Source organism: Semicossyphus pulcher, unplaced genomic scaffold (assembly GCF_022749685.1).
Source record: "Semicossyphus pulcher isolate SPU_LCO1_2020_fin unplaced genomic scaffold, fSemPul1.0.p SCAF_10, whole genome shotgun sequence".
In the NCBI taxonomy this organism is placed as follows: domain Eukaryota; kingdom Metazoa; phylum Chordata; class Actinopteri; order Labriformes; family Labridae; genus Semicossyphus; species Semicossyphus pulcher.
This window is the reverse complement of record NW_027211604.1, coordinates 2,878,183-2,896,298: the sequence shown is the minus strand read 5'-3', so window position 1 is coordinate 2,896,298 and position 18,116 is coordinate 2,878,183. Positions and strand designations below refer to the sequence as shown.

General features: G+C 44.4%; 1 protein-coding gene across 5 annotated transcripts in view; it reads left to right on the top strand.

Annotated features, from left to right (window-relative positions):
- Window positions 1-5,847: 5,847 nt before the first annotated feature.
- dbn1 (drebrin 1) overlaps window positions 5,848-18,116 on the top strand; it is a 118,468-nt gene continuing 106,199 nt past the window's right edge. For all 5 annotated transcript variants that reach the window (XM_069666594.1, XM_069666588.1, XM_069666610.1 and 2 more), the window contains exon 1: window positions 5,848-5,981. In XM_069666594.1, coding sequence (XP_069522695.1) covers window positions 5,899-5,981 — 83 coding nt within the window. In that variant the 5' untranslated portion in view covers window positions 5,848-5,898. The remainder of the gene's footprint in view (window positions 5,982-18,116) is intronic.

The following is an 18,116-nucleotide window of genomic DNA, read 5'->3' as shown; positions in this document are numbered from 1 at the left end:
TACATTTGGCTCAATATTACTGTTGGATCGTTGTTTCAAAACGACCCAAACACACAACGTTTCAGTCGTGTGAAAAGCTCGGTGAAATTATTCATGACTCCGTGATGCACTGAAGCTGTGAGGACAGAGAATGTAAGTGTGCTGATGGTGTGAAAGCTTTTTATTTAGGCTGTGTAGAAAGAAGAACATGACTCACATTGAATATGTGTGAAACCTGAGCAGCGTTTCTTCTGTTTGTCCTCCTCAGGAACAATGTAAAGGTTTGTTCTGTAAAGTTTACGCGTAGGAGTTTCTTTATATGTGAACAAACAAGAGTAAGTGAGTAAAAACAGTGAATATATAGTTTTGGATCCATCATACAAACTAAATGTTCCAGCAGGTTCACCTCGTACTACGTCTGTTTGTGCCAATTAAAGCGTCCCGGCCCCCTCCTCTATTATCCCCCGGCCTCAGTGTTGAGCTCTGGGAGCGGAGGGGAAGGTATGTGGGCTCGGTGCCAGCCCGGCCAGCCTGGGAGAAAAACACAGAGGCTGCCCGTGTGGGGGTCAGCTCCATCTGAGGCAGGCAGGTTACCACCGCAACCAACCCACCACCTCTGCCAAGCGAGGAGGGGGGGGGGGCAACCTCTAAATGTCAACTTTTCCAGGAAACCAGAAGAAAAGAAAAGAAGCTCATTTTCAGTCCATCGTTCACGAACAGAAAAAGAGCTCTGAGAGGAATTCCTGGAACATGAGGTCACTGAAAACTTCAAACCTTACAAAGCAGCACCTCCATCGTTTCAGACATTTCATCATGTTTTAAGAAAAATCTGAACGTGAGAGTGAAAGAAAAGAAAAAGGGAACATGAGAACGTCTTTGGATTGCCAAGTGGTTTCCGAGGTCATCGGATCCTTTACTGAAGTAAAAGTCTAAAGTTCAAGGTCATAAAATGTAACGGTGCGGACACACTGCACGCGACCAATTCGCCTTCACTCGCGTCTGCCCAGCCTCGCTGCTCACTTAGTGGGATGAACTGAGGAGTCTTTTCAATCAAACCAACAATCGCACAAGGTTTATTTACTGAGTCCTACCACCGCTTTCTTAAAATTAATGATTATGACATCAGGGAGAAAAGCTTCGCTAGGTATCCCAGCATGCTCTGAGCAGTGAACATTCATTTATCAGTAACATTTTAAAGTATGATAACTGACTGATTTTAATTCATCCGTTAACTATACCGCTAATCCTGGAGGCTGGAGCCTATCCCAACTGTCACTGGGCGAGAGGCGGGGTTACACCTGGGACTGATCACCTGTCAATCACAAACTTTAGAGTCACCAGTGAACCTAACGAGCATGTCTTTGGACTGTGGGAGGAAGCCGGAGTACCTGGAGGGAACCCAAGTATGCGCGGTGAGAACATGCAGACTCCACACAGAAAGGCCCACTACATCTGAAACCGGGATTTGAACCAGGAACCTTCAAGCTGTGAGGGCGCAGCACTAACCACTGCACCACCGTGCAGGCCTGATATTAAGTTGTAGCAAATAACTCAACTATTATCCAAATAGTTTTTGATACATCTTTGGTCATCCAGTTGATTCATAAATCAACTTATTCTGTCAACTGTTTGCTGGTTTAATACAAAAGGAAACTTCATATTTTAACAGAAAAAAACGGTTTTGTGGGACAACATCTGTAATAACTTTGTGTCAGACACTGACCTGAGCGGTCGGATGAATGTGCTGGAATAGAAAGAGGCCTTTTAGTGAACCAACAGCTAATGCAGGTACTTATCAACGTCCATATAACATCCAACCACAAACTGAGGCTGAGAAAGTCCAAATAAATCTGATTAAAAATTGATCCAAATCTAACAAAATGGGGGCAAAGCCTGACAGGCTGAGGCTGAAATGTCCTAAAGAGGCCACCATACAGGATCAACCATTTAATTTTCCCTCTCTGAGTATAAAACCTTTTTAGGACACTAACTGTGACAGAGTGAGACGTCGTCAGTGACTCATCACTTCATGTTCATTTACACCAAATTGTTCTCTGTTCATTTCACTCTTTGCTTGTGTAGCATTGCAGCACTCACTCTCCTCAGTTTGTTAGCATCAGGTCAAAGTTCACATCAGAGCAAACAGTCAGTAAGTTAAAGACTTAAAGTCAGAGGTCTCACATCATAAGTGTTTCCTGTTTCAAACTCACCTGTTTGCTCCTTTGCTCACACTCATCATGCACGACTGCTGCTGAGAAAAGGCCAGCCCAGCATTTCCTGCCTTATATGGTGTTGGCGATGTCATCTCTGACATCACTGGGTCGTACCAAGTGTAGGGGTTTTACTTACAGAAGAGCGTTTCCTTTTGTGGATTTAATTCATCCTGGGGTTCTGTGATATGAAACACTGACCTGTTTGAAGTCAGTTAAGAGAAGTAAACGAGCTACGGTTAATGTCAGGCTGTGTGTATATTTCCCTGTCAGAAGGATAATGTAGAAGTCCACCCTCTTGGATAATGGAACAATCTGTTGCAGTCAGGAGGTTAATTAAAGCCCCTATAAAGCCAGCTGAAGGTCTGCTCCTGCAGAGGAGAGCGGGGAGGCCGTGCTGCCTGTAGCAGGTGCCTTTTGTTTGATTCAATCAGGTAATTCACGTTATTTCCTTTGAACTGTCGTAAGTCATGAAAGGTAGCCTTCCTGCACCTTCCTCAGCAGTTGTTTCACACTGTGTGATGCAATACAGGTGGTTACAAAGTTGCTTATGTTGCATTCAAATAGACAAAGTTCTCTTGTGGATGATGTCTGAATATGTTTGCGTATCCGTGCTGATGTGTGGCCTCCTCTGTGAAACTCTCGCTGCTAGCTTCGACGTCCTGAAGATCTGATTCCTGTGCAGGCGGTTCAGTATCTGCTGCAGGAACTACATCCTAATTATCCTCCTGTCTGTCCTGCAGGATCTACAAGCTGCAGCCAGAAACAGACAGCTCAGACGTCCCTCTCCTCTGTGAGGAACAGCTCCTCCTCCTCCTCCTCCTCCTCCTCCTCCTCCTCCTCCTCCTCCTCCTCCTCCTCTGAGCTCGGAGCTGCTGCTCTCTGAGAGGCTGCAGGAAGACACACTGACACATTTCTGCTTCCTGCTCAGCTGGGAGAGTCTGCTCTGCCTGCTGGAGAAAGTCATGCGTTAGCTGGCAAAGATCTAGTTTCTCTGTTTCCTTACAACGTGACTGAACAACATGAATTTACTTCTTCGACTTTGTGTCGTCAGTTTGAGCGGAGCTGGTCTGACTCGGGGACATGTTTCAGACAAACTGCTGGATCCTGTTTGAACCTGATAATCAGAATTAATCGACACTCTTTCTTTTTAAACACTTTGTAACGTTAGCACTTTTCTGGAGACCATCAAACACACATAAGGAGTATAAGTCATCTGTGCAAGCAGCTTATTATAACTATATTTTTAGGCAGTGACCTCTGATTATAATGCGAGCAAGTCAGGTGACGTAAAAAGGGCGTGAGTCTGCAGAGGGAGGGGTGTCCCGTCTGAGAGTCACAATTAAGCCTATTTACCAAACATACAGTACATAAGGTATTGTGTGTAACATAACTTTGGAATGTAAACTGACGTACAGTTAAAAACAATTTCTACTTGAGCGACAAATTCGCTTCACGCTGAGTATCGCGAAAGGGCTGCACGGTGGTGCAACTGTTGTTGCTGTCGCCTCAGAGCTAGAAGGTTCCTGGATCGGACGTAGTGGGTCTTTCTGTGTGGAGTCTGCAGGTTCTCCTCGTGCATGCGTGGGTTCCCTCCGGGTACTCCAGCTTCCTCCCACAGTCCAAAGACATGCTTGTTCAGCGGTGACTCTAAAGTTTCCTGTCGGTTAGAGTGTGAGCGTGAAAGGTTGTCTGTCTCGGTGTGTGTCAGCCCTGTGACTGGCGATCGGTCCAGGGTCTAACTACGGTGGCCCTGAAGTGCAAAAAGTGCCAGCACTTCAGAAGACGCGCCAGCAAACCGTGTTTTGTTTTGTGACTTGCTGGCGCATCTTCTGAAATGCTGGCGCTTTTTGCACTTCAGGGCCACCGTATGTAACCCCGCCTCTCGCCCAATGACAGCTGGGATAGGCTCCAGCCCTCCCCCCACGACCCTGAGCAGGATAAGCGGCGTAGATAATGGATGGATTGATGTGTCGTGACATCCAATCAGCATTTAGCTTCCCTGACTTCCCTGAATGCATCAGAAATAATTGATCTGTTGTTTCCGTTGTTTTCTTCTCCTCTTGAGCACAGAGCTCCAGAACCAATATTCTCTTTGCTGTCACTCTGAACACACCGTAACGATCATCTCATTTTGGGGATTATTGGCAAATTACACTTTTTGTTTTTGAATGAGGAGTTAGTCTGATACAAATTAATGAGGATTATCCAAAGAAATGTTCCTGATCTGAAATCTTTCCTGCTCTAATTTCAAACTGCAAACATCATTTAGGTAAGTGCCGATCTCCATCATCAGTCCTGCAGACAGTCTGAGTCAGGGGCAGCTCGTAGGAGGTGCTGCCAGGTTCGGCTGGTTCTTACTCACAGGAAATGTTCCCACCGCGAGGGCGAGACGGAGTGACAGCCCAGAATCTGCAGTCTGGCTTCAGGACGAGGACGACGACACCTTCTTCTGTCCAAAAGTAGAATCTGGAAAAGGCAAAGATGGCGGTCGTGCCCTCGAGGAACAGGATTTTAAACAGGATTTTTTAGAATATAAATGAGACACATGAGTCCACACTGCTGACCCATGAAGTCTCTGCTAACGCTGCAGCTTTAATCAGATGCAATGATCTTAAAGTCTGCAACATTTCTCTCTTGCCCAACGACAAGATAAATGATGCAGGAAACAAACTCCAGCTTGATCGTAACATATGCTCCCATAGCGAGTCAGACCAGGCGAGCTGGTTACCTGTGAGGACGGTCACAAGACACAAAGTCAACACTTTAAAGCTATAAAAATCACAATAAATAAGTATTTTAATGGATTCATAGAGCACCATGTGACCAGCAGTGATTCTGACTGAACTCTGGTTGCTCCTCTGAAAGTAATAGATTGATTATACTTTCCCACAGGTGGCGAATGGACTGAGCCTGAAGCCAGACAGATGTCTTAAACCTGTATTTTCCCTAATGGCCAGCAGGGGGCGAATCCACTTGTTGCAAAGAGAAGTCCAGTTATGAATGATCATAGACTCATGGGTAAGTCTATGTTTACATCTCTTTTGATTTATTGCCTCATTTAACATTTTCCTCACACGTTTCTGGTCTCAATCTTTAGTTTCAAGTCTTCTTCAGCACAGCCCGATGCTCATTTAGTAAATGATGCTCCTATTTAAAGTCACACAGACGATAACACAGACATGATGTGGCTAAATACGGTCACATAGTTCTAAAAAACAAGATGGCTGTGGCCAAAATGCCAAACTGTAGGCTTTAAATCCAACAAGGGATGTCACGCTGGCTTCTTGCGCTCTATGAAGATGGCAAACATCCTGCTTTATCTCTGGTGCTGTTAAATAATATGTTTGTTTCATTGTGAAGATCATAAATTATCCAGCCCACATAAATGTTTTTGTTTGATTTCTTTGCTCTCTAAATTTATCACTAAGATTTATTTTCGTAAAGTTTAGTTTTTATTTCTATATTCGCTTTGCAGCAGCTGATGTTCACGCGCAGTTACAGAAGCTGTTCATCCTTGGCACTAGGACCCATCAGAGAATTCAGCCGGTACAGTCCCGGCGCTAGGACCTGTCGGACACGGTGATCTCTCTCTTTGTCTCCACCAGTCAGCGCCTCCTCCTCCTCCTCCTCCTCTCCGGCCCCTCTGTAGTCTCATTCCGTGTCTCTCTCCATCAGCAGCGGTCTGGATGCTTGCAGGGACAGAAACATGGCTGTGAATCTCGGCAAGAACAGACTGGCCCTGCTGACCGCCTACCAGGACGTCATCGATGAGACTTCGGACACCGACTGGTGAGTCCTTCAGCCGGCCGGCTACCTCTCCTTTCCTCCCCCTTCTTTCTCCTCATCTGTTCTCTCGCTGCGTTTCTCCGGGCTTCCCCCTGGGGGTTCGTTGTCCGGGTTGGTGCTCGCTGAGGATGCGCAGGGCAGGTCACAGCAGCATCCTCATCACACCCGGACTGGTGTGAAGTACAGGCCGGGCTTTAAATCTCTCACTGTCAGGACGCACGAGTTCCTCTGCAGCGGAGATTCTCCGCGCAGCTTTGCCTTCTCCTAATTAAGCGCATTACGCAGCTACGCGCGTGGAGCACGTTTCATAGCAGAGAAAGTGAGAGTTTGGGGTAATAAAACGGAGCAGCAGGTTTTCCTAGAGGACTGAACTGCACTGCAGAGTGGGGGCAATGTGCACTGCTGTGCAACACTGTGCTGTGCGCACTGGACAAATAATTGCGCACGCGGAGCAGCGCTTTGTTTCCTCTCAGTTTCAGTTGGGACCAGGTTTAGTCGCAGCCAGCTGGAAGCAATTTCAGGCTTTTATGTAATGCGATGCAGCGGTGTGTGTGTGTGTGGGAGGCTGAAGCAGAGGTATACGGGCCTGGTCCAGAGATACGGATGAGCCCCTGCATCCCCAAAACGAGGGCGGAGAGGAGAGGGGCGAGGCCGGCGGGTGGGAGGAAGGGAGGGAGGGGGAAGAGGGGAAAGAGGGGAGGAGGGGGGCTTCCATCATCACCCTTTGTGGCCTTTCCTCACTCTGAAGTAGTGCAAGAGGAGGCAACAAGGAGTCTGCTCAAATACTGGATGTGGAAGTGAAATTACTCTGCTCAAACCAGATAATATTTAGGATCTGAAAGTTACACACGAAACAGGATTTTAAAGGGCAACAAGTAGTAAACGCCTCGATTTGATGACAATCCAGCGATTGTAATATTAATTTGTTGTTTGTGATAACCTCTCAGCTGCAGGCGACTTTACTGGTGTAAAAACACAACATGCACTTTATTTTGTGTTAGCAGAATGACCTTAGATATTCAAAAAGAATCATTAAAGACCGCCAGGTTTATAAGTTAGCTTCCCAACATGAATGCAGCACAACCAGGAAGTGCCAAATCTCAGATTTCCCATCAGCATGTGGTCGCAGCTAAAAGCCACAGATGAGGTAATATTTGATTTTGAGCAGGACTGCAGGTTTAAAGTTAAACTGTAACCTGTTGACCTCGATCATGAAGAGCCAGCAGTTACCGTAACTGTACTCGACTCTTTGGTTGTTCAGTTTGACACACTGAACTTTAAAAGAAAGGATAGTCTGTCAGCCGAGGTCTGGATTAGAAGTTATCAGAGAAAGAAGCTAAGCTAATGTTAGCGTCAGCTCTGCTCGCAGCTTCTGATTTCTCTCCTAATATTTTTCACCTTGTGTTTCTTCTCTCAGCATTTTTACTGGTTTGAATCACCCGTCCGTTTGACCTCTGTGGATAATTCAGCTCCCATTAAAAACCTCTTTAATAATAATCACTGCAGGAAAGACGAGTTCCCGAGTAGGCTACATGCAAACAAGCTAGCAGCAGCTCAGCTCGCAGCCCCACTTGACATCAGAGAAAGATTTAATTGTAAAGCAGCTTTTTTTATCGTGTTTTTGTGGTTTCTAATCACCCTGTCGTGTTTGGACAGGAGATGATCTGCCTCCTGGAAAAAAACATTGCAAACGCTGAAGGAATTCGACCCTAGAAATGCAATTAGCTAACATTAGTGGCAGCTCAGCTAGCCGTCCCAACCTGCTCATCTTGTAAAAGCTGAATAAACACTTGATTCAGTGTCGTGATTGCTTTTAACTACCTGATCTGTTTGTTTTGGAGAGGACCTCTGCAGATAGTTTAGCTCCCGGTTAAAACCTTGTTTGAAATAAGCATTAAAGAAATGCTAACCTTAAGAGATACCGTACATAAGCTAGCAGTAGCTTAGCTCGTCTTGTGTTTGCCAAAGACCATAAAAACATTCAACACTGAAGGGATATTTTCACACTACGTTTTCAGAGGTTACAACCTGCCATGCTGTCGTTGTGATCATGCATCGCTTTGTTTAAAATGACGCAGCTTGAGAAAACAGAAGCGCAGATATTCAACTGACAAATGTGAGTCAGCTTGGGGCCTTTTCGGCTCAGGAGTGTAATCATTAACTTCCGGAGGGCAACTCCAGTATAAACACAAATGTAGTTATACCTAAGTGGGACATTCCCACATCATCCTTATAAAGGAACATTGTCACACTTGAGAAGTCATATTTGTATCCACCTGGTAAATGTTAGTCCAGTATTCGCTCTGTTTGAACTCTGTTTTTGGTCTCCACCACCTCCTGAGGGAAACATCTCTCTCATAAGCTGCGAAACGCTTCGTAAAGCCCAGAGGAGCACAGATTGAGCCGATAAGTCCCCCTCTACCTCTTCTAAATCGTCACATTGTCACCCCTTTTCATTTAATTTTTGACTGATGCATTTGTCTCGTGTTGTTTTATTAGATTCACAGTTTAAACACAGCAGCAGGTCGGTGTGTCGCCACTGATTTCCAAATCACTGGAGTGTTGTTACACATTGATTTCAGCTCAGATCACAGATCCTGTTTTGAGTTGTTTTTAGCCAAACACTCTCTCGTCACCGTCTTCACCATGAAATGTGAACCTGGGCCATCTGCCGCCGGTCATTAGGCTAAATGGGGTCACTTTTTCTTGAATACACAGTCGTCGGTTCTGCTTTCAGAGTGCAGTCGTGGTTTGGGGGGAGATTTTGGTTTCGGTTCCACATTTTGATCTCCAGTGTTGACAGGATGTGTCTTTGAAGCTACTGAACATCAGCAGATTAATCGATTATGGAAGTGATTGTTAGTAATAACCCTCCTGAATCCAAAAACCGGAGCTGTCTGGACTTCAGGGGGGTCGATCACAGCAGGGTTTAGATGCAAAATTTGGGAGTGGGAAGCAGAATAAATATAAAGGGAATAAAACTAATACATGTAAGGGCTGTTGTACCATGTGTTGAGGTTGAAATATGACATTTAGAAGCAAATATAACACATCAAGTTTTAAATTCCACTGCAAATATGGAGTGTTGGCAAGTGTTCCTCCACAAAACCATCTGCTGTCTATTAAAAATGGGCCTAAAGTCTGCTGCAGCATTAATGTAGCCCCACATTAACATTACATGAACACAGTAAGGATACAATGAACCACATTGCTGATTCAAGAATAGGTAAACTCTTACAGTGTTTAAGTGTTGATGCTGCAGACGCATTTCAAGCAGCACTGAGGTTTGATATCTATCCCTCTGACAGCGCTATGCTAACACTGCTAATGCTCCTTGTTCACTTGTTTTTCTTGGGATTACTAACATATATATTAAATACATACAGATCAGACCTTTGTCGTCAATAGAAAGATAAAGTCCTGGACTGATTTCAGACTCTGTTCCTGGGCGTGTTTGTGCCATCACAGTCTGACTCCTGTCTCTCCAAAGGTGCTTGTTAAGTTGTTAATTTGACAGGCCTCAGAAATCTGTAAACGTGTAAATGACGTCTGGCATCGCGTCTGCACGAGCCGCTGCGACCTGTAAATGTGAGCGAGGGCTGCCAACAATCAGCAGAGAGCTTACTGCTTCCTGTGACAACGCTCACATGACGGATGATCTGCTGCGGAGATGAGGATGATGATGATGAGGCTCAGGGCCTCGGGCCTGCCCCCGATTTTCACACTTGATGAGGTTTGAACAAAGGCAGAGACTTCATAACACCGCTGACCCCAAACAACACGGGACCCACCCCCCAAATAACCCCCTCAACCCCCCTCTGCCCCAATAACTATCTATCTATATCTGCCTGTCTAAAATGAATCCAACACTGAGGTAGGAGTGAACGTGATGCAGATAATAATCTTCTAATTAAACACGAGTGTGTCGATGAGGATCAGGGTTCAAACAGGTCAAATGTTCTCACTCTGAGTGTTAAGATGAGATAAGCAGACGTGTTGAATCATCAGTCGCTATGAAAATGACCGTAGTGTGAAAGTTCTCCGTTGTTCTTTGAAAGCTTTAATCGCTTCTTCACATGACTGATGCGACAGACTGTTTGGAGAAACAACCCCCGACCTCCGACCCCCTCACCGAACATCTGACATGATGAGCCAGTTTATCAATCAGCAGATGAACCAGAAATCAAGGTGCAAGATCACAAGCTCCTGAAACGTGAATATTAGTTTCATTTCTTTGTCTTTACATTAAACTTTTTATTTTTGGCAATTCAAAAAGTCAGCTTTGATTTTTGGTCGACATTAATCTGCATTTTCACTATTTTAAAGACCAAAGGATTAATTGGAAAAGAAATGAATAAGAGGCTTAAATGTCGCCCGGCTTATGATGCACAATGAAATTAATCCTTCAATCGTCTTTGGAATATTTAAACTATGGAAGCTCATAAGAGACAAATATCAAACACAAACTGATGAACTAATGAGGAAAACATCCTTGTTATGACGTGATAGTTAGATGAAAAAAAACATCAAAATAATGAGATTAAAAGTTTAATTATGACATAAAATAGCTGCAATTTGGACATGAAACATTTTGAGCCATATCTCATTATTATGAGTTTTTTTTAACCTCATAGTTTCAACATTATATCCTTTAATAGTTTTTATCTCATAATGATCATTTTTTATCTAATAATTATGACTTTTTGTCATATTTTCAACTTTTTGTCTCTTAATGTTTACATGTAAGTATTACTTGTCTTATAATTATTCATTTTTATCTCTTAATTTGACTCTTTTTCTCATAATTATGACTTACAATGTTACAATGTTACAATTTCATTTAGCAGACGCTTTTGTCCAAAGCGACGAACATCTGAGAGTTAATACAACACAAGCAACGATCGAGACAGGAGGGGGCGGAGTCAGTAAGCAGCTTCAGGTGCGATCGGACACTGGTGCTGACAGGAAGTGTGTAGGGCATTTTTTATTTTTTTAAATAATCATCATCATCAGCAACATCAACAAGGTCAGTATCATCATCATCATCATCATCATCATCATCATCATCATCATGAAAATCCTAGTCAGCATAAACCACATCCTCGATGTCATCGTCATCATTAAGGTCAGAGGTCATAAAGAGCTGGGTCTTGAGCTTCTTCTTAAAGGTGAAAGGGACTCTGCGGACTGAATGGAGTCTGGTAGCTCGTTCCACCACCAGGGGACGACTGAGGAGAAGAGTCTAGTTAGAGACTTGGGGCCCTCTGCCCCTTAACATGAGAACACTTTTATCATCAAGGCTTTTTTTTTTTTTCCTTTTATTGGCAAAAATGGATTTTTAAATCCAGGAAACATTTTTTATTAGTCCCTAAAGTCAATTTACTGTTGATTCGATTCATTAAACTTGTTTTCCAATCAAAAACGGTCAATATTTTACTGTCTTAGCTTCTCAAATGTTCCAATCTTGCTGCTAATTTCTGTTCTGATTAACCAGTAGTTCAGGCTTTGGGCTGTTGTGATAAACATTTGGCACTATTTTCTTACAGCTTAGACAAAATAAGTGATGGATTAGCAGCGGCAGACTGATTGATAATGAAACGAGTCTTTAGTTTCTGGACTTAATTGTTCTGAATTTAATTCCTTCATGGTATTTGTAAGAGGGGGAGCAGGTAACTCAGTGGTTCTCTGCAGATTTAAAGCTGTTTAAAGTGAGACATCATTTGTTCCTGGTTTGTAATGAACTCCTTCCTCTTCCACTTGTTCTTTGGCGTCCTTCATCTTCATTTCCAGCTTCGTCTTCTTTATCTAGTAAAGGTTTGATTTCTGTGTCTCGCTCTCTTTGTAGCAGAATCAATCACTGAAGGACGAAGCTGTCGAGGTTTCTTCATTAATTACACGACATCTTCACATAATGCTCGTCCCCTGTGAACGTCCTTATCTCTGCCTCGCTCACACTTCAGCTTCTCGTTCCTCAGGCTCTGCCCGCAGCCAACGCGGACACGACCGCCGTGACCCGCTCTTCCCTCTGTACGCCAATGAGATGAGAGTGTTTGAGAGCAGAAAGTGAAGTGATAACAAGCAGCAGAGATCCAGATGACGGATGAGTCGGCCGTGTCCTCTTGTATTCAACTGGAGAGAAGCATGAAGCTCCGTCTCCGCTGATAACTCGAGAATGATCCCGACATGGACTCTGAGGTTCTCCTGCAGCTGATTCATGACTCTGTGGATCTCTGAGAGAAGATGAGAGGAACATCTGACCTTCAGATTAGGCTTATTTATGAGCTCATTTGACTACTAATTATTATTTACCAAAAATATACTTAATGAGTAGCTACGTTAGCAGCTATTGATGGCACTGTTGGTCGGTCCACCACTTTGCTTTGCTTGAAATATCTCAACGATTGGTTGGACTGTTATGAAGTTTTGCACAGGCGTTCATGGTTCCTCAAGAATGAACCATAATGACTTCCGCGATTTTCTGACCATCAGTAGTTTGATTCTTTTTGGTTTAAGTGAAAAATCGAGGGTGAATAGTTTGATCCTTCTTTGGGTATTTTTACCCCGACAATACTCAAAGTCTTACAGAGCAGTTAGCACAGCTGTAGACTCTCGGTCTTGTTGTAAGGACTGTATATACTTTCACTTTTTCGCTTTACCTGTGAGGGTCTGTGCAGACTGTCCAGCTGGAGGCTTATAAAAAATGTATATGTGCGACTATGAAGCTTGATGTCAGTATGATCCATCCACCAGTCCATACGTCCAGACGTCCTCTCCCACGCAACGTTTTCTTGCCCCTTCTTGCGAATCTGAAGTGTTTCCAGATTACATGAGAGAATTCCCCTGTTGAGATCTGGGTCTACTTCAGGGTCTCAAGTGGCATACGCCCAAAAAACGTTCAAAGGAAGGCGTCCCAATCAGGTGCCCGAACATGCAGAGTCAGTACTCCTTGCTCCCTTATTATATTCCAATAGATTTTTGGCCTTTTGCATTTAATAGAAAGTTTATTAGATAGTTCAGTGAAGATTGTTGGGAAAAGAAAGTGTGGGGGGGGGGCATGCACCAAAGGGCTGCAAGCTGGAGTCAAACCTGTGGTGGTTGCATCGAGGACCTCTGAACATGGGGCACCTGTTCTACCTGTGATAAACCACCACCCTGAGCATAGTCCAATCTTAAATGTAAGACGTATCTCCTCACAGTGTGCTCGCTGTCTGTTCTACATCACAAAAGCGATTAAAAGTAGTGATAACAATTAGGTTTCCAACGAGGCTAACTTACCCCTGAGCCTCTCGGATGCCGCCACAGTGTTTGATATTCGTCAGAGTTCCTTGGCAGAGCACATCCATGAATCCTTGATAATCAGCTTTTACCTGATGCATTTTTTGAGTTGTTTACTGCCTACAAACAACAAAACGGACGACCCGCTACCTTTAGTGCTGCTACTCTCAGTGTGCAAAGGTGAGCTGTGCAGAGGCTAGAGATGTAATAGGAAAGGATTGTCTTTGCAGGCTGTCATTAATTCATCCAGCGCCTGCAGGACGAAGAGAAGAATGTCGGCCCTCCAACCACAAATGTCAGACTGCAGTGAAGGTGACTTTGTGAAAAGGGCAGCGAGCGATCAGGGTTATCCGATATCAAACAACAACAGACGCCGTGGAATGCTGAGCGCTCGGAGGCTGCTGTCACATGACCCTTTGACCCCCTCCAGCTGTTTGAAGAAGCCATTACCTGGCGAGTCACCTCATCCAGGCTGACAAAAGGAGAAATCTGTGGGTAAGAGGAGCCGAGCAGCAGGGCCGACGAACTCTGAGTCATGCTGCATTAATTGAGACGTTCAGACAAAGAAGCTTCGGCTCTGACGCTTGTGATGCTCATTTTTTCTTCCCCCTGCTCACATTTTTCTACCCAGCTGGTTATTTATTAATGTGGTTTCTTTGTTTACCCCGGGGGACGCTTTCTGTTCACTCTGAGGTCTGGATTCAAGGTCGGTTACTCACCGGAGAGCTGGTCGAGGTCGGAGGAAAAACAAAACATGCTGATAAAAACAGCCCCTGGTCGTGTTCGGTGGCTCTCTGTGTTCATGGTGTTCTTTAGAGGGAGATATTTTACTTATCGCCACATCAGGACAGGTGATAAATGAAAGCAAACCCTGAGTGGGTGGATGAACGTACTGAAAGGTTTGACGAGGATGCAGATAAGCTAGTGATCAGATCTTTGGTCAGTTATTCAAAGAGACTCAAATCCAGTTGGATGCACATTTATGGATAAATCCTACCAATGTATACTTTTCTGTTTGCTTTCTCTGTGTTTTATTAATAGGACAGTGGGCAGAGTTGGAAATGTGGGGAAGAGTGGGGATGACATGAAGCAAAGGGTCAAGGGTCGGAGTCGAACCCGGGGTCGCTGTGTTGATGACTGGGCCTCTATACATGGGACGCGCGATTTAACCGCTAAGCTGGCGCCCTCATTGCGCCACCATTAAGCGGACATTTATGGCTCTGGCTGAATTGTCTCAACAACTATCTGATCTGATGGATTGCCACAAACTTGGTCAAGACATCCATAGCCCCTTTTACACCGCCAGTTTAAGAACGCACGGAGGCAGAATGGTGGGGCGAAGTCGTTCCGCCTCTGAGCCGCCATCGGAGGTAGCAACAGAGGCGTGATGGCGTCTGTGTAAGCAGTGGAACCGGCAGGGCGGAACAGCGCCGTGTGTGTGTATTTGTAGCAGGAACGTCGGAACGCTGTGAAAACACACTGGGGCGGCTTCACACCGGCGTTCTTTGGTCCAATGTAAAACGCCAAAGGCTGCATGACAGCAGAGCTGAGGCGTAAATAGGGCTCATGTTTCATTGAGCGCCATCTTCAGGTGCAAAGTAAATTTCTTCAGCGCTTCGGTTAATGACTAAACATCTGCAAAGTAACATTTCCATCAGCCTGAGCTGTGTGTCGGTGGCTCAGCTTGTGTTTACTGCTGATCAGCAAATCTCTGCCTCCTAACGAGCTGAGTACACATTGTAAACATGATGCCTTTTAGCATGTTAGCTTAAATCAAAGGACTGCTTCATTGTGTTAAAATAATATGCTGTATAAGCCTCAAGTCTGCAGTCGCCATCTTGGTTTTGTGGAGCAAGAAGTGACCATATTTGTACGAGAAGGTGGAGCTTGAAAGGAGTGGAGGGTTACAAAATGCCTTTTCTACAAAACAAAGTCTCGTATAAAGTAATAAAAACAATACAAGAGAACTTGAGTACAAGACTCTTTAAATGAATTCAGACTGTAAATATGTTGTACAATTTGCCCAACACGATCCACACTGAGACGTGGAGGCAGGGTCAGCCCCTCGCTGGTGCCAGCAAAGAGAGAGCAACCACATTATTAATGATCCTCTGAGTGAAAACACACAGCAGGAGACATTTTACAATCGGCTTCATGTTTCTAATGATCCTCTCCGTCAGTGTATCGCTGCACTCGGCTGGTCCGGAAGCAAACGTGTCCAGGTTTGACCTCTGACCTCTTGAGCACACAGCTAGAATCCAGTAAGCTGACCTCACTTTGTATTCTTCGTTTCTCCTTTCACTCTGTATTAATGCTGTAAAGAATGAATCTGTGTTTAAAGCAGACGTGTTGTCCTCGCCTCTGCTGCGCCTGCTCTCTCTCTGATTAATATAGAACAGGGTCAGTGGTACAACATGCTAAACAGGCTTCCTCTTTCATCATGTCTGCTCTGTGAAAACACAGTTAGACATCGTCTCCCTGGACGATTAATCTCCTGCTGCAGTTACAGGAGCAGACATACAGCAGGAGGAGGCCTGGTTAGAGACGCTTGTTTTCTGTTTATATTTTAGGCAAATAAGAAGTTAAAATAAGCAGAACCTGAAACATCTGCAGCAGTAAGATGCACATTAACCATTAGAAGATTCAGTGCTTGAAATCCCGCTCGTCCTCCTCTGGCCGGTGACTCACCACAGCTCCATAATGGGGTTGTGACCTTCAGTAAATGTCTCGGAGAAACGTGAGATTGTGGATTCGGACGGCGGCGTGTCAGGCCGAGGTCAGCGCGATGATGAGGAACGAGGAGGTGACGACGCAGCCAGAAAATAAAGGGCAGACCTCGCGGGGTCACGCTGACACTCACACTCAGTCTGATATTTTACACACACTTGTGACACGGAGAAAAAAAACCACTGAAACCAGCAGCCTCACCTAGCTGTTAATTAGCATTGATGGCTCATTTACAGCTAGAAGAAGAACAGGGACAAACTTACATGGAAACAAAGAACTTTTATCAGGAGGAAATAAATCAAACTTGCAGAGGACGCTGTGCAGAGATTCTGTGTTTGCATAATAAACACGTCTGGAAATGACGGGAGCTTTGTTTCAATGAAGCCTGTCTTCATTCTCTGACAGGAGGCTAAATGTTATTGTTAAACATGATTATTTATTCATCCAACATGCTGTCGCCACATGGAGACGCAGAACAAACAGGGCCTGAGGCTGCAGAGGAAGCTGGTCGGGTCGTCCGGTTCTGGATCTGCAGGAATCGTTAAAGCATCATGATGCTGCTGTTTTCAGGACAGAGTCAGGGCCTCGAGTCACAGTGACTTGCCCCAGGTGAGCTAGATGCTAGCTCCCCCTGAGGCAGCTAAGGATGTGGGCTTTGTTCGGTTACAGATGAGGACTGGACTTAAGAGTTTGTTCTGTTTTTGAACTGAATGTTTCAGTTATCAGTTTGACATCTGAAGGTTCCGGGAAGGTCTCTGAGGTCAGCGGTGAATTCATCTGGATGTTTTCAAAGGGCTGCTCCTCCAAAGGGATAAAGATGAGATTAATTAAATAGTTTTGTGATCTGTGCCGGCAAAGCTAAAGGTCAGTATCAGTGTTGGTTCCTTCCTGCTCTTTGCTCTCCTCACCGACTCTAAACTCTCCTTTGATATCTTTTAATTGACCTCAGTGCATGACTTGCATTTCAAAATGGATTGCATCTGTACAATCTAAAGATTATGCAAGTTATGTTGGGACTCTCTAGCTGTTAAAGTTTTTGTTTTAGATCCATATTAAAATATGCAAAGAACAATCTACAACAAGAAAACTGCGCTGCCTTGCTGCCACTACGTTTTAAAGAACATGTAAAGACATTAAATGATGATCTTAACAAATATTTAACATCATGCCTAAAACAACTGGAGTCCTTGGGTTTCTGTTGCAAAAAGAATGACTTCTCTAGCTGTTATAGTTTTCATATAAGATCACTTTTATTATGCAAACAACGATCTCCCACAAGATTCCCGGACAGGTTCATCCGGTTAAAGTTGTTATTTAATCACTTCAGCACTGATAATGGCCAAATACCAATCCACCATGAGGAGATCAGAGGTCATGCGACAGAAGATCTGGATGTTTGATATATGAAATCTTTGTTAAAATCGAGACCCAAGACATTCTTATATGTTGATCCGTGTAGCGGGAGGAAGATGTCACAAGCTACAAAACGGTACCTGGTTTCAGCTGTATGTCACTCCACCAGCCCGTCCATTCTAAAGCCAGTGCTTTGTTAAGTGAACAGTGCTAACTCTTCATAAGAACGCAGAGTCAGTGACATGAAACGGTCTGAGTGTCGGGCCGGGTGTCAGGCTGTCAGAGGTTTGAGTTCAGCAGGCGAGCGCTGAGGCTCAAGAGATTCTCTCAAGTTTCTCCGTCTCTGTGAATCATTTGCTCTCTGCTCTCACAGTTTCATTACAGGAGGAAGAAGACGAGGAAGAGGGAGGTAGAACTTGGCGGGCACAGAGAAGTCAGTCAGCTTTTATTTTTAGCTTTGCTTTCACACATCGAGCACATTTAAATCATCTTTCTTACCGCTGGAGAGCAGAAATAATAAGTGTTTCTTAATTTAATACTGCGGGGAATAGTCAGCACTGCTCGGAGCTTTGAACATACGGCAGGTATCTGATACAGTGGAATAAACACAATTTAGCCTAGTTTGAAAATCTGATTTATGCAATAAAGGATGACGCACTTGCAAAAATTTGGATGTAATAGCTTGCCTTAGAAGTGGACAGTAGTGAGACATTATTCAGAGTCAATAATGAACTGATTTCTTGAAGGAAGTTTGGAGTTACTGCAGGATAAAATTAACTCTCA